Source organism: Polypterus senegalus, chromosome 6 (genome assembly GCF_016835505.1).
Source record: "Polypterus senegalus isolate Bchr_013 chromosome 6, ASM1683550v1, whole genome shotgun sequence".
Lineage (NCBI taxonomy): Eukaryota > Metazoa > Chordata > Cladistia > Polypteriformes > Polypteridae > Polypterus > Polypterus senegalus.
Genome location: NC_053159.1, coordinates 10,099,755 through 10,115,492, shown reverse-complemented (window position 1 = coordinate 10,115,492; position 15,738 = coordinate 10,099,755). Strand labels below are relative to the sequence as shown.

At 42.7% G+C, this 15,738-nt stretch overlaps 2 protein-coding genes across 3 annotated transcripts in view; one reads left to right on the top strand and one right to left on the bottom strand.

Annotated features, from left to right (window-relative positions):
* Nucleotides 1-5,903, bottom strand: part of LOC120530783 (glycerol-3-phosphate dehydrogenase 1-like protein) — a 28,354-nt gene extending 22,451 nt beyond the window's left edge. The window contains exon 1 of the mRNA XM_039755380.1: nt 5,685-5,903. Coding sequence (XP_039611314.1) covers nt 5,685-5,725 — 41 coding nt within the window. The 5' untranslated portion in view covers nt 5,726-5,903. The remainder of the gene's footprint in view (nt 1-5,684) is intronic.
* A 6,269-nt stretch (nt 5,904-12,172) lies between these two features.
* The window catches only part of osbpl11 (oxysterol binding protein-like 11), a 50,415-nt gene continuing 46,849 nt past the window's right edge, over nt 12,173-15,738 (top strand). Inside the window, exon 1 of one of the 2 annotated variants that reach the window (XM_039755377.1) lies at nt 12,173-12,272. Coding sequence is in view for 1 of the 2 variants with exons in the window: in XM_039755376.1 (XP_039611310.1) it covers nt 12,556-12,665 (110 nt within the window). In the remaining variant the exon portion in view is untranslated. Of the gene's footprint in view, nt 12,666-15,738 lie in introns of both variants that reach the window. The other variant, XM_039755376.1, reaches the window with a different exon arrangement.

Here is a 15,738-nt window from a genome sequence, read left to right as displayed (position 1 = left end):
TGAAGAGGAGACTTTGTGCTGTGGGTCAGACAGGGCGACTGGCAGGAAGAAAGCCATTCATTAAAGGACATAATAGGGTCTTGAAATACCAGCTGTGGACTACTGCAGGCTTATAGACCCATGAATCCAAATTTGAAATCTTCAACTCACCACTGATGCAGGGTGTTTGTACGCCGTCGAGTTGGTGTCAGGATGGCATCTCAGTATGTCACACCAACTGTCAAACCTGGAGAGGAGGACGTGTGATGGACTTGGGTTGTTTTCCTGGAGGCAGAGTTGGTGACTGGCACTCTGATTTAAAAGGGTTACCACCATATTTTGAAGCACCACGCAATACCTTCTGGTCTGTGTCTAGTAGGTGTTGGGTTCATTCTACAGCAAGACACTGAGCCAAAACTTACCTCCAGGCCATGTGAGAACTCGACATAAAACTGCTTGCATTTCCTTAAAAACTGAAAAAACAGAGGTGTTCTTAAACTTTTGACCAGTAGTGTATATGGGTGGGCGGCACGGTGGCGCAGTGGGTAGGGCTGCTGCCTCGCAGTTAGGGGACTCGGGTTCGTTTCCCTGGTCCTCTCTGCGTAGAGTTTGCATGTTCTCCCCGTGTTTGCCCGTGCACCCTGTGTTGGCTGGGATTGGCTCCAGCAGACCCCTGTGACCCTGTAGTTAGGATATAGCGGGTTGGTTAATGGATGGATGGATGCATATGGGTGGAAAACTTATTAGATACACAGACCAACAGTAACATACTGAATATGAATTGAATTTCATGGCTGCCTACACTATCTTTGGAGATAACAGGCAGTGAAAGGGTTCCAAAGTCACAAGATGTCATTTGTGAAACTGAGATCTCATTACCCATTCGGATGTCGCAATTCTCTGGCATCCTTCCACTATCTCAGATTTAAATTCTATGCTCATATCAATTGGCAAATAATAAGAAAATCACACCCATGGTATCCTGCTGAACAAGCACACATGTTCTGCCCTTTGCTCCAGTCAGGAGGGCACAGGCTCTTTAGTATATTTACATTAACTCATTTAGCAAATGGCTTTAAATACGGCGTTTTCTAGCTATGGAGTTTGCATATTCTCTCTTCAGTTAACAATTGAGTTTAGGTACTATTGTTGTAATTAGGTTCACTTATTTAACTGTTTGCCTTAACTGCTCATTTCTCATTTCCCTGTTGCCATGACAAATGCCGATGGCTATAATGGAAATGCGGTTCCCGGAAGTTATATGGTTAAGGTGATCAGTGCACTGCGACAAGCTTTGGTGCGATAGATAGATAGATAGATAGATAGATAGATAGATAGATAGATAGATAGATAGATAGATAGATAGATAGATAGATAGGTCACTATACAGGTCTGTCAATGTTCAAAGAAAAGCAACTTTCGTAAATGTATTAGTTTTGCTATTTATGCTGCATTCCATTCATTTTGGATATCAGAGCTGGGAACGACGTCACACCCGAGCTGAATGGGTGCCAGTAAAACATTCAGAAAACGAACATGGACAGTCCATGAAAACATTTGTTGTCCTCGCTCCATCCGAAAATATAGTAGACCAGTAACGGCGCACTGCACAAATACACTTGACTTGAGAATTTCTAGTTTTCATCCTCTTTCTCTGTACGTTTATCTTTCATTTACTCAGAGGTTGATGCGTTTGCCGCTTCCTGTGCGGCTCTTCTTTCCTCCATCCTAGCGGCCCGCTTTTTCTCTTCTTTCATCGGCATCTTTTCATGTTTAAACTGATTAAGTCGGTGCTTGTGTTGAAGTTACTTTCTTTACTTTTTCACTTACGCTGGCACTTAAGTCTTCAATCAACCTCAAGAATGATTTAAGATATCAACAGTTAGGGGAAGTGAAGGCAAAGGTGGCAGCGATGAGAACGACACCCATATGCATGTGCCGCACAGTGCCCTGCTGCCTGCTGCAGAGAGTTAATTCTACAATAAAATAAAATTAAAATAAAAAGAGGAATAACCTTGGAGGTCAGTCATCACCCCGAAAGCTGACAGTAGACTTCACCTAGTATATGTGTACCAAATTTCGGGTCAATAGCTCAAATGGTTTGTGAGCTACAGACAAACGGACAGCCACGGTAGCGTATTATATATAAAGACCAGTAATGGTGTGAATCCACTTGACTTGAGCATTCCTAGTTCTCATCGTCTTTCTCTGTACGTTTATCTTTTGTTTGCTCAGAGGTTGATGCTCTTGCTACTTCCTGAGCAGCTTTTCTTTTCTCTCCATTCTACCAGCCCGCTTCTTCTCTTCTTCCTTCGACATCTTTTCGCATTAAAACTGATTAAGTCTGTGTTTATGTTGCAATTACGGAGTACGTTTTCTTTAATTCTTCACTTAAGCAGACACTTAAGTCTTCAATCTGCCTCAAAAATGATTAAAGAATATGAAGAGGTAGGGAAAGTGATGGCGAAGGTGGTAGGGAATGAGAACGGCGCCCGTACGTATGCAGTGCACTGCCACCCTGCTGGCCGCTACCGAGAGTTGATTCTACAATAAGATAAAAAGAGGAGTACTCTTGGAGGTCAATCATCACCCCGAAAACAGATAGCAGACGTCACATAGTGTATGTGTACCAAATTTTAGGTCAATAGGACAAACGGTTTGCGAGCTACAGGTGATTTAAAATCCTGGACAGACAAACAAACAGCCATGGCCATGGTAGCGCATTATATAAGAAGATAACAACGCATTACAGCAGGGGTCCCCAACTCCGGTCCTGGAGGGCCCCAGTGGCTGCAGGTTTTCATTCTTACCCTTTTCTTAATTAGTGATCTGTCTGTGCTGCTAATTAGCTTCTTTTGAATTCATTTTAATTGACTTGTATTTTAAGATTTGTTCCCCTGCATTTCTTCATCGTTCCTCTGAGTTGCTTCATTTCTTTCCTGAAACGGCACCCAAACAGAAATGACATGTGAAGTGAGTAAGCCAAGAGAAGACCAACTGAGCCAGGGCCGGAAACTCCAACCAATTTCACTCCAAACAGTTACTTAATTAGGCGCCGAGTCTTGTCGTTAATTAAACCCGTTCTTTAATTCCATGGCTTGTTGCTGCTCTTATTGTGCAATAGCAGACATTTCCAAAATTGTTGATTTTCTCTTTTCTAAGAGCATTGGGGACCTGAGCAAATCAACATTCCTGAGACCTTCACCTTTCTTTATTTTCAGATTTTGTATGATGGTCACCAGTTGTTTTGGCTCATTTTGTATCTCATTCTTGTTTGGCTTTTAAATGTTCAAAGCCCTGCACAAGATGCAGATCACGTGGCACGGCGGCAGCAGCAGTAAGCCAGCAGCTGATCGAGCAAAGAGGAGGTAAAAAAAAAAATGTATGTTTCCCACTGTATCACCGTTTAAGAGGGGGTTTCGGTGGAGCAACCGCGTCTCCTTGAGGGTGCGTTCAGCCCCGCTCTTCACAACATGAGCGGCAGAGACACGAAGTGGCTGGCGCATAGCACAGGCAAGGGGGTGGTTGGCGAGCGAAGCGAGCAGGGGGTGAACCCCCTAGTTATATTATTATTTTTTAAAGCTCCTCATAAAGTAGACATTTTATTTTTTTAAGCAATGTGCACTAAAGTCACTTCTGTGGCAACCTTCAGGATTAGGATCCCTGATGCTTAAGCTTCTTTAGTTTGATAGTACATTAGAACAATCCAGACAAGAACAGGCCATTCAGCCCAACAAAGCTCACCAGTCCTACCCACTTAATTCTTTCTAATAAAAACAAGTCAAGTTTTGAAAGTTCCTAAAATCCTACTGTCTACCACACTACTTGGTCACTTATTCCAAGTATCTGTGGTTCTCTGTATGAAGAAAAACTTCCTAATGTTTGTGTGAAATTTACCCTTGACAAGTTTCCAACTGTGTCCCCGTGTTCTTGATGAACTCATTTTAAAGTCCATTGAGCTAATTCCCTTCATAGTTTTAAACACTTCAATCATGTCACTTAAACTTCTTTTGCTTAAACTGAAAAGGCTCAGCTCTTTTATTCTTTCTTAATAATTCATCCTCTGTATCCCTGGAATCAGCCTAGTCGCTCTTCTCTGGACTTTTTCTAGGGCCGCTCTTTCCTTTTTTGTAGCCTGGAAACCAAAACTGCACCCAGTACTCCAGATGAGGCCTCACCAGTGTGTTATAAAGCTTGCGTAGAACCTGCTTGGACTTGTACTCCATATATCAAGGCGCTATATGACCTGATATTCTGTATGGCTTCTGAACACTGTCTGGTACAGTGACAAGTCCACTATGACTCCTAAATCCTGTACTCTTTCCTCATAACTCATTCCCTGTAGTCTGGAATCAGTCTTGGTGCTCTTCTCTGGACTTTTTCTAGCAGTGTTATGTCCTTTTTTTGTAGCCTGGAGGCTAAAACTGCACCGGTTACTCCAGATGTGCCCTCATCAGTGTGTTATAAAGCTTGAGTGTAACCTTCTTGGATTTGTATTCCTCACTGCAAGACGCTATATTATCCTAGCATCCAGTTGATAGTTCACTACGACTCCTAAATCCTTCACCTAAGGTTGACTCTCGCTTTTCAGACCTCTCATTGATGTATTCAAACCTAACATTCTTACTTGTAATACTTTACATTGACTGAAATTAAATTTCACCGTCCACAAATGTGCCCAAGCCTGTATGCTGTCCATGTCCTTCTGTAATGATTTAATGGATTCCAATGTATTTGCAAAGCCACCTATCTTGGTATCGCCTGCAAACAGTACATCCACCCCTGCTGAGAATCCTTCACATTCAGTGTATCAAAGACCCTTAATATGCCACAGAGATGCATAACTATTTATTCATGTTTTAAAAGTGCAATACAGACAAAATGAATCCTTAGTTAAATGGGTAAACGAGTAATTGGTGTAGTTCTTAAGCTCAAGTTTTACCCATATTTCTAGCAGATTACGAAAACGTAATGAAGGAAAAAAAAATCCAACCACAGTAAAACAAAGGCGCTTATTCTCATGAAATGAACGCTTCCCAAAAGAGAAATAAACTTAATGTGCAGTGCAAATAATGATAATAATACATGTTATTCGTATAGCGCCTTTCCCATGCTCAAGGCGCATGTCACAATACAGCGGTTCAGTCACTGCACTGAAGTGCCGATGGGTGGATAACCCGATAAATCAGCGACGATTGTTCGTTCAAACAATCCATCTGAAATTTGAATTAACACTCCCAGTAAACATTCGAGAACTCGGTTAGCGAGCACTAGTTTTGCACATGCCGTGCACAAGTTGTCGTTTACATTCCGAAGGACGTGAATGCTTTTGTGGCACGGTATGGCACACACAAACGATTTCGCCGCCTCAAGGCTCCGACGCGCTCGTTCCAGCCAAACGGCATGAGGGCATGGGGACACGCTGAGTACCCGTCGCGCCTAATCGAAGAATTCGGACGAGTCACGCAATTTGCAGGCGGGCATGTGACCCGGTTCACGCGCACTGAAATATGCTGTGCCTCCCAAATGTTGGCACTTGCATAGCGACCACGGGGTTTGTCCCGAGTCTTCGCCATTGTATCTTTGCCTCACCGATTTAAACGTGAAGCTAAATGCCACTGACCCTTGGCGGTGTGCCCCCCTGTTATTCCCCACTACAGTATAGCAACTCTCTCGAGTTTTGTTTTTTTTTTATTTAAGCTCACCAGTTTCCTGAGCCGACGATGCAAACTTTCTTTCCAGGCATGATTAAGGATTGACGTTTCTCCTTTTCCCTTTCTTTTCCGCTTATCACCGAGAAGAAACTACCGCGCCCTAAACGAAAGGGTGGAGTGCCAGTGCAGACAGGGAGGCTTCCAGTAATAAGCTCTCCTCCACTAACAGAATTTTACAGACGCCCCTTTCTTTCTTCTGTCAAACTTGCAACATCTGCGCACACTTCCTTAAACATGAGCAGAGCGTCAGGGAAGCTCCCGCCTTCCACCTTGTCCGTAAAGGTTTAGCCCCGCCCCTTTTACCAGGTGCAAAGGAGGAGCGCGGAGTAGCAGTTTACAGCCTCCACCCTGGAGCTCCAACTGGGTGGAGTTAACTTACTCGGCGGTACAGTACTTGGTATTATCGGAGTCACCTAACCCTCCCAACAACTCGAATCTTAAAGAATTTTTTAATAAGACAGAGCTTTGGAGGTCTGCTGCTAAACTCTATTTGCGCCCATTGGAGTAAACCCCACCAATTTGGAACGCCCATTAGAGCCAACTCTACCTACTTAGAGCTCCAGGGAGTAGGCTCAGAGCTGAAGAGATACACTATAATAATAATTCTTTACATTTACATAGCGCTTTTCTCACTACTCAGCATGCTTTACATATAGTGTGAGGAGCCACTTCAACCTCCACAAATGTGTAGTACCAACCTGGATGATCACAGGCTCTTCTCTGATTGCATTCTGCCCTTCAATGGACTGGCACCCTTTCCAGGGTTTATTCTTGCCTTGCATCCTGTGCTAGCTGGGATAGGCTCCAGCACCCCTCGCGACCCTGTTCAGAACAAATCGGGTTAGATAATGACTGACTGACTAATTGTATTCCTTTGATGCTTCCTCATAGAAGATAATGGTAAAGAAGAATGGGAAGAGTGCTATATAAATAAAATGTATTATTATTTTATTATTAAGAAGAAGAAGATAATACATTTATATAGTTCTTTCCAAGACACTCAAAACATTTTACATAGGGAGGGGTGAGGCACTGCAAGCACCAACACCCACCTGGATTTTACAATGGCAGCCATTTATGCAACCGTATGCCCACCACATATGAACTATTAGGTAGAGAAGGGGAGATAGAGAGAGAGAGAGAATTAGAGACAGGGTATGATTAGGGGGCTAGAATGACTAGGCCGCAATTGACTATTTAGCCTGGACATTGGGGATCACCCTACTTTTTATGAAAGATACCCAAGGATCCTTATGACCACAGACAGTCAGGACTTCTGTTTTTCATCTCTTCCCAAGGGTGGTGCTATTTTCACAGCACAGTGCCCCTGTCACTGCACTGGGACATTGGGATCCATTTTCAGACCACAACTCTCTGTTGGCCTATACATGTCCAAGGGCAGTCTTAATCACATCATAGGCCCCTGGGGCAAAGTAGTGCACTGAGGCCCTTGTTTTGATAGCAAAACAGAAACCTACATAGGAATCAGAAGCATTGTGGGCCCCTATGCTCCTGAGGCCCCGACCAGTGCCCATTGTGCCCCTACGGTAAGATGGCCCTGTCCAACACCTCTTCTAGCAGCAACACAAGCTTTTTGAAGATGGTGTCCAATCCAAGTACCAGCCGGGCCTGAACATGCTTAGTTTGAGGTGGATGACCTGTTCTGAAGTGCATGTGGTATATACGGTACTTGGAAGCAGCAGGCCTATCTGTGTGTCTGTTGCCAGCATGCCACAGTTAACTTTTGACGTTTTGTACAAAGGTACCATCTTTGGTGCCTAGAAGGGGAGAGTTTGTCATGCAGAGAAACGTCATACTGGTAACATTTTGACCATGATCGATTAGTTTTCACTATGACGTGCAATTTTCCTGTCATTATAAAAAGACTATTTCTTTGTAATTCTTGTCCATATATGCCGCATGTCATAACTAATAGCAGTGCAAACTACTGCATTTCACTTAGTGGCTTCTCCAAGTGTATTGCAATTCGATTCAAGACCACTCATTACTCGTGGCAAAACTGAATCTAATCAAATGACCAATCAGCAGCAAAATTTTGCACAAATAATCCTCCATATGCGATGGCTACTGTGGGAAAGAATCCAGTTGGCCTTCTTTCTAGCCTTTTTATGATATGGCTCAATGACAGAGGTCTGCTACAAACCAATAATTTTACTACTATCTTTAACAATACTGTTAAGATAGTTTATATTCTTAATACTAAGGTTGTCAAATGTGTCTGTATTCATTGTAAATTTAAGGCATTAAACTAAAGCAGGTTGCAATGGGTACTAGAATGGGACCTCCTGTACCACCATCTTTGTTGGCTGGGTAGAGAAGGGTTCCTTTTCTTACTACCTTGGCTTTGTACCAGATCTGTACAAATGATATATTGGTTGGTGCCACCTCTTTGTCCAGGAGCTAGCTACAGGAATTTATTAATGATTGTACTAGTTTTCATTGTATGGGACGACCGGCAGCTCAAGTGACATGGACGGAAGAACAGAAGCACTTCCGGGCTGGACACTATATAGAGGACTGCTGTGACCCAGCAAGCTTTGTCCACCTCCACCTGACTCTGGCTCACTTGCCAGCACTTTCGGGTCAGATAGAGAACTTGCGTTTTCTTCAGCCCAGAAGAATTTCAGGATTTCCGTCCTCACTAGCACTTCAAGGCTATGAGGGAAGGATGACTCCCCAGGTCTTCCTGCAGCGTCTCCTGGTGGCACCCACGGTGCCCAACAGGGTTGTGAAGCAGAACTCTAAATCCCATAGTGCCCTGCAGGTATCCGGGGCACCGCTATGCTGTAAGGACGTCTCCATCTAGTGACTTGGAGGAGGCAGTGACTAAGCGTAGTTGTCTTCCCCCATCCTTCCCTTCTCGGGGTTTCTCGGTTGTCCTTTATACCATCCATCTCTCAGGTTTATAGTTGATGTTTCCACCACAACTCTACCATTTTTAGATAGCAGTCTTTCTATTAGTTTGCTTTGCTGGGTGTTGAAATCTCAGTCTATTACCAGTCAACTGACTCAGACAGTTACATTCTCTACATTCCCTTCCATCCCTGACATGCTAAAAACTGTCTGCCTCTTTCACAGTTCTATAGACTCCCATCACCTCTGCAAGGAATAGGTTGATTCCTTTAAGGAAGCATTCAGAATGAGGAATTTCTTCTTTGACAGAGGATACTCTTGTCACGTTGTGGACAGAGCCCTCAATCAATCCAGGAGTAGATTTCATAACATCCGCTCTAAAAGGAATCCATCCAGTCACCCATGTTCTATACCCACTTAAACCAGAGCAGGGGCACGGAGAAGCTGGAGTCTATACCATCAGGCACTGGACACCAGGCAGGGACAATCCCTGACTGGGGGAACACACATCACACACCCTTAGAGGAACACCAATAATGAAAAACGTATCCTGTTGGCACTCTTATTCCAGCAGTTCCACTTATTCTAACACTCTATCTCTCACACAGGTCATCAAACAAAATTTCCCCATGTTGCAGACTGATTCTTCCACATGAGCCTTTTTTTGTAACTTTCCACTGATCTCCTTCCATCTACAACCTAACCTATACAAACTTCTCGTCCAAAGCGGAGAAGGAGGAGAGCCATATTCCTCCTCAGACATTTTGAGCTGTAACGTCAGCCACTGTGTCACTTTTATATATGACACCAATAGTACCATTGTATCTGGTCCCTCTGGTAAATTCAATATTAAATACTGGGCCTCTGGCCAGTCTATTAATCTTAGCTACTGCATTTCTTGTAGGACGTGTCCAGCCGTCTGCACAGGTGAAATACGGAGATGGCAAGCAGAGTGTTTAAGGGAGTACTTTTGAAGTGTTAAAATTAAAGACCTTGCAAAGCCTGTTTCAGAACACCTCAAATCCCTTGATCATAACCACACAGATCTCTTTGTTTGTGTTCTTTCACAGGACTTAGAAGACACTTTTTCAAAGAATAATAGAAGATGTGAAGATCATTGTTGTTAGGAGTTATCTGTGTGTCTATATTTAGAATCATTTATTGTTTGTGGGCTGTCCTGACCATTATTTTGGGCTCCTGTCATTAGGGCAAATGTAGTTGTCATGGGCATTAATGATGTGCAAAACGATTCTTTTTAGTGATTTGATTTATTTCGTTGCCTAGCAGTTAGGAGACCCGGGTTCACTTCCCAGGTCTTCCCTGCGTGGAGTTTGCATGTTCTCCCCGTGTCTGTGTGGGCTTCCTCCAGGCGCTCCGGTTTCCTCCCACAGTCCAATGACATGCAGGTTAGGTGCATTGGCGATCTTAAATTGTCCCTATTGTGTGCTCGGTGTGTGGGTGTGTGTGCACGCCCTGCCGTGGGCTGGCGCCCTGCCCGGGGGGTTTGTTTCCTGCCTTGTGCCCTGTGTTGGCTGGGATTGGCTCCAGCAGACACGTGTGACCCTGTAGTTAGGATATAGCGGGTTGGATAATGGATGGATGGATGGATTTATTTCATTCAGTTCACCAAAATGATTCAAATCTCTGAATCATTGATTTGTTCACTTCAAAAACAACAAGGTATACTGTATTCTAGTTTAAAATATAGAATCGTATCATAACAGGGGCGGCACGGTGGCGCAGTGGTAGCGCTGCTGCCTCGCAGTTAGGGTTTGCTTCCCGGGTCCTCCCTGCATGGAGTTTGCATGTTCTCCCCGTGTCTGCGTGGGTTTCCTCCGGGCGCTCCGGTTTCCTCCCACAATCCAATGACATGCAGGTTAGGTGGATTGGCGATTCTAAATTGGCCCTGGTGTGTGCTTGGTGTGTGGGTGTGTTTGCGTGTGTCCTGCGGTGGGTTGGCACCCTGCCCAGGATTGGTTCCTGCCTTTTACCCTGTGTTGGCTGGGATTGGCTCCAGCAGACCCCCGTGACCCTGTATTCGGATTCAGCGGGTTAGAAAATGGATGGATGGATAAAAAGCAAGCAACAAAATAATTAATTTACACATAATAATAATAATAATAACGCTATATTGAATTTTTACAATAAATAACATTTCAGCAATAGATAGAAAACAATCTTACAAATAGAACCTTAGAATACTGCACACATTATGATAAAACTGTGAGAACATTGAAATATGACTAAATAAAATTAATTTCAGTTTTGGATTAATCTCCCGTCCTTTCTGATACAATACATCTATCATCAAGAAACTGAGCTGCGATTCAATATACTGTGAGTTCCTTATCTGCAGTTCAGTACATGAACTGATTCTTTCGGTGAGCTAGTTCAGTATACTGTACTACGAGTCAATCGCAGTTCATTCCGCAGTTCAGTACATGAACTGATTCTTTCAGTGAGCTAGTTCAGTGTACTATACTGCAAATCTCTTGTCTGCCCTCCATGAACAAACTTGCAATGGTTCTCCAGTTCAGCTGGGGGCATACTGGTTTATTCAGTCTGTGTACTGTGATGGTAATAGTCACACAGTCAGAGTGAACCGATCAATGGGAGGTGCTTGGTATCATCTACCAAGTCAGTCATTGGCTAGTTGTTGCCATGACCATTTTGTGGAAACAGTTTACTGATAGCTATTTCCCGACGACAGCAGCCATTTAAGTGAAATTAAGATGATAGCGCCGGACTGTCGCAGAATACTATATAAAACACAGCATACACTGTGCATGCCTCAAAAAGATTAACTCTTTTAATGTCTTTGAACCAGTATGTTCGTTCTGAGACCAAGGCAAGTACAAAAGAATTAGTGTGTGTTTGTTCATTGCACATCATTAATGATCGTGTCCTTTAATGTCATGACTCTGATTTCATAGTGACAGCGTAAAATGTCTTCTGGGGCAATCCTTCAATATCCAAACAGCAGATAAAACTCTTTTCAAATCGTGTTTCAGAAAATTCTTTGTACGTCAAACCTCCTGCATACCGCCCTTTGTTGTCATTCTGAGTTAGTCCTTCATTTTCATTTATTGCATGTTTTTGCCCCATTTCCTGTTTTTTTACATTCCACTTCTGGTCACCGTCAAGTACCATCTGTTTCACAGGCATGGCAAATCTCTGCGGGCTCAGTCTGGGATTACCTATTTCTGCAGATCTCAATGACGGATAAACGTTTTAATCTCTCTATTCTTTTTCTGTACTAGCAGCATTTTCACACCTACTATTACCTTTCCTCATGCCATCTACAGTGGATTTCTTTCCTCCTTGCCCTTCTATATATGTGACTGGCTCTTTCCTATTCAGTTGCACACCTGATGAAGGCTATACCATCGAAACGCCACGTCTTTAACTTTCCTTACTTTTCAGAGTGGTTATAACCTTAAATATTGTTTCTCCTTTTCAAATGAAACGCTAACGCAGCATCTGCACTAAATCCTTTCAAATAAAACATAACTACAAAGCAACACTGCAAGAAGCCATCAATGCCACTCACTGCCATGGCGCCGCCGCGCCTTCCACGAGCTGACCCAGGAAGTGTTACTTAGCGCGTGACCGCTACCCACGTGATTCGCTCGCTTGCACTTCACCGTACAACGGCGTCGCTGCTTTTCCCAGTTCAGAGGGTGACTCGAGCCGACAGTAATTTCGGTATGTCCACGCAGGGAGGCACGGAATGAAGCCGTGGTGCCGCGGATGATGTGTCGATTTAATTTAGGTGTGCGCTTCTGCACCCTTTGAACGCCGCGGCCTAGAAGACGACAGGCCGGGGAGTCTGTGGGGGTGTTGGAGGGGCGCGCTTGTACAGCACCTCTGCTCCACCGTTTGACCCACCACCTCTTTTTCGTTTTCATTGGGGGCAGTTTTTTTTTTAAACCGTACTCGCCCCAGTTTTATACTTTTGTTGTTTTTTTTTCTGGATTTGAGAAGAGTAATGCAAGCGGAAACCGCAACCATGCGCGTGTCAGAAAGTGAAGGAAGACTCGAACTCTACGGGCAGAACAGGAGCGCTGGGAGAGGCGGCTCGAAAGGCTGGCAGTACAGGTTAGATGCACTTGTGTCTCGTGTGTGCCCCTCACTACGTGCGAATGGGTGTTTTCAATTGCAGACCCCAGTTATCGCAATGGATTGTATGCTGTTAACAGGTTTTATGATGGTGACAGTTATCTGTTTGTTTCTAACACTAACACGGCAACTCAAGCGTCACGTGCATTCGTGTCACTTTTGCCGGTGGCCGATGAGAAGGAAAATGTGAACTAACCCGTACCATTCTATTAGAAAGAATAAAGTAACGTAAACAGATTAGGCGGAGATCTTTAAATATCGGTGTCATTTGGCCAGTCAATTTTGGCGTTCACTTCACACCAATTGTGGGGATATTTCAAGAGTGTTGTCCTTTTTGCTCAGTTTAAACATGAAGCCTACAGCGCAGGAGTGTTGATCTCTACTTTTGTTTCGTACTCTACTGCTTTGGATATTTGTGTGCTAATTGTATTTGCATTCTGTATAAAACTGGACTGTTTCCAGTGTTTATGCTTGCTTATAGGACTCTTGAAGATAAAAAGGCACACTACCTTCATTTTTATAGATCTCTTTATTTATTTATCCCGTTCAAAGCGATGATCGAATTTTCTATGGTTCTTTGAAGATTTACATTGGGTGTGTACGAAGATGTACAGGATTAGAAATGAGTACATTAGAGGGTCAGCTCAAGTTGGACGGTTGGGAGACAAAAGTCAGAGAGGCAAGATTGCGTTGGTTTGGACAGGAACAGAGGGGAGATGCTGGGTATATTGGGAGAAGGATGCTAAAGATGGAGCTGCCAGGGAAGCGGAGAAGAGGAAGGCCTAAGAGAAGGTTTATGGATGTGGTGAGAGAGGACATGCAGGTGATGGGTGTGACAGAACAAGATGCAGAGGACAGAAAGATATGGAAGAAGATGATCCGCTGTAGCAAACCCTAACGGGAGCAGCCAAAAGAAGAAGACGACTAGAGCATGGCAACCTAACAAATAAAAGCAGTCTTGATTTTAAACGGGTTGTGCAGTGAGGCAAGCGTGTATGCTTTTGGACTATCAAGAAAACGGAGGTTAATTTTGTATCACAGATCTTAATTAATTTAATTTATATCTGAAATATACAATAGAATTCAACTTAATTTCTTGTATAGTTCTGTTCACTCAGTGCTGGCTTAGAGTGCTATGAACAGTTCCAAGTCAGAATACAAGTATATTTGATAATAATCGCCGAATACAGAACTGGTAAACATACAAATGAAGATTTGTTAAAATACACAGAGAACGAGGTGGTAACTGATTAAACATAAATGGAAACTTTACAATATCTGTGCATTAATCAGTTGATGAACTATGGCCAGCTGAAAATGAAAGAGATTAAAATGTTAAGTCACAGTCCTGGAGATCTCGGCCAAGTGGCCTCCCAATCTGTGCTGGCCGTCCAATTTGAGCAGAGAATCTTTCCGTCCGATGATTCCAGTGCTTCTTTATTTGAGAAACTATACATTGTTCTACTCTCTTGTTAAATGGATCTTAGAGGAGAGGTCTATTAATTTTTTTTTACATTTAAGATGTCTCACTTAAAGGTTTTCCAATGTTGTATCTGTCCTAGTGTCTATATAAACACAGGGAGGGAACTCCGGTTTCTGTATTGCATCTTGCTTGAAGAAGGTTCCTGAGTTGCCTTGAAAGCTTGCATATTGTAAACTTTTTAATGAGCCAATTATATGGCTAAAACGGTATAACACCCTAGTACTCCGAGAGATATGAAATTGTAGGGCTATAATCTTTCCAGTAATACCTGCGATGACAAGTAGACACATTCCCATCATTAGTATTCAGGAGAAATGTTTAGTTTTCTTTTAAACTAGCGGTAAAGGTTCATATCCTTGCATACTGTTTTTAAGAAGTGAGGTAATACCCATTATTTTGGAATGAGTATGTTCAGCAAATTAACAAAAATGTGATTTGTTTTGTTGTAAGATGGTGCCTTTTGATTTTTGTATGTAGGAGAAAAGCATCAGTGTTTTATAACATCAGTTTATTTTAGTACACTCACAAGGTAGTTTATTAATGCTATTAAGTTGTTAATAGCTGGGGTTTTTTTCCATTGCTCCCAATGCTTCTAGGGTGGTGTTATTTGTGATGCCTTACCATTTGACATAAACTCAGGGTTTTCAGCCCAAAGCCTTAACCATTACACCACACTTCCTGCACAAATATGAAAGTTGTTTACTATTTAACTCACACCTTTATTGAAGGTAACCTACAACATTTGATATATGGTTATATTTGTTTTGTTTTTTCCAGTCAGAGCACAGGTAGGTGAAATGACTCCCTAATGATCACACAGTGTCAGTAGTGGGTTTTGAGCCACAACCTATAGCCACACTGCCTTTTTTTTAATCCAGGGTAATTTATAACATTTAAGATAAAATTGGTTGCATAGGCATGGTGAGGTGACTTGCTTATTTTCACATAATGTCAGTAGTAGGATTTGAACCCACAACCTCAGGGTACAGCTTTAACCACTAGACCACAATGCCTAAGCAACAGCCTCCCTCACTGGATTAACTGGGTTTTATAATGTTATTACGTTTAGGGTAACCATATATAGCTTGTCAGTTAGATACGGTATTGTAATAAGTTTTATTGTGTGTTTTTTATACAATTACTGCATTTTGATGCTCAAAGAGTTTAATAAAGTGCATTGAAGGAACTTGCGTTAATTTTCTAATCTTGCTTATCCTGAAATGGGTCACAGGAATAAACATCAGTTGTTATGAAAGAATATTAAATAATAAGGTTAAATAGCATGTTTTTGTTCAGGGGGAAATTTGGCTTTTTATTATTACGACAAACGACAAACCCCTTTCCAAAACGCATCAGAATGACTAAAAGAAAAAATAATAACTTCTGATAGGGCAGTTGCAGTCACAGTTAGGCATTATGCAAGTGTATTGCTTTTGGTTTAATGGAGCCCTAGTAGCATTTCTTGATGCACTGCTCCAGAATAATTTGTTAAGTTTGTTAAGTCTTCGGTGTTAGTGTGTCAGAGAGGGGATGTACAGCTTTGTTCATAATGACACTCAGTTTTGTCTT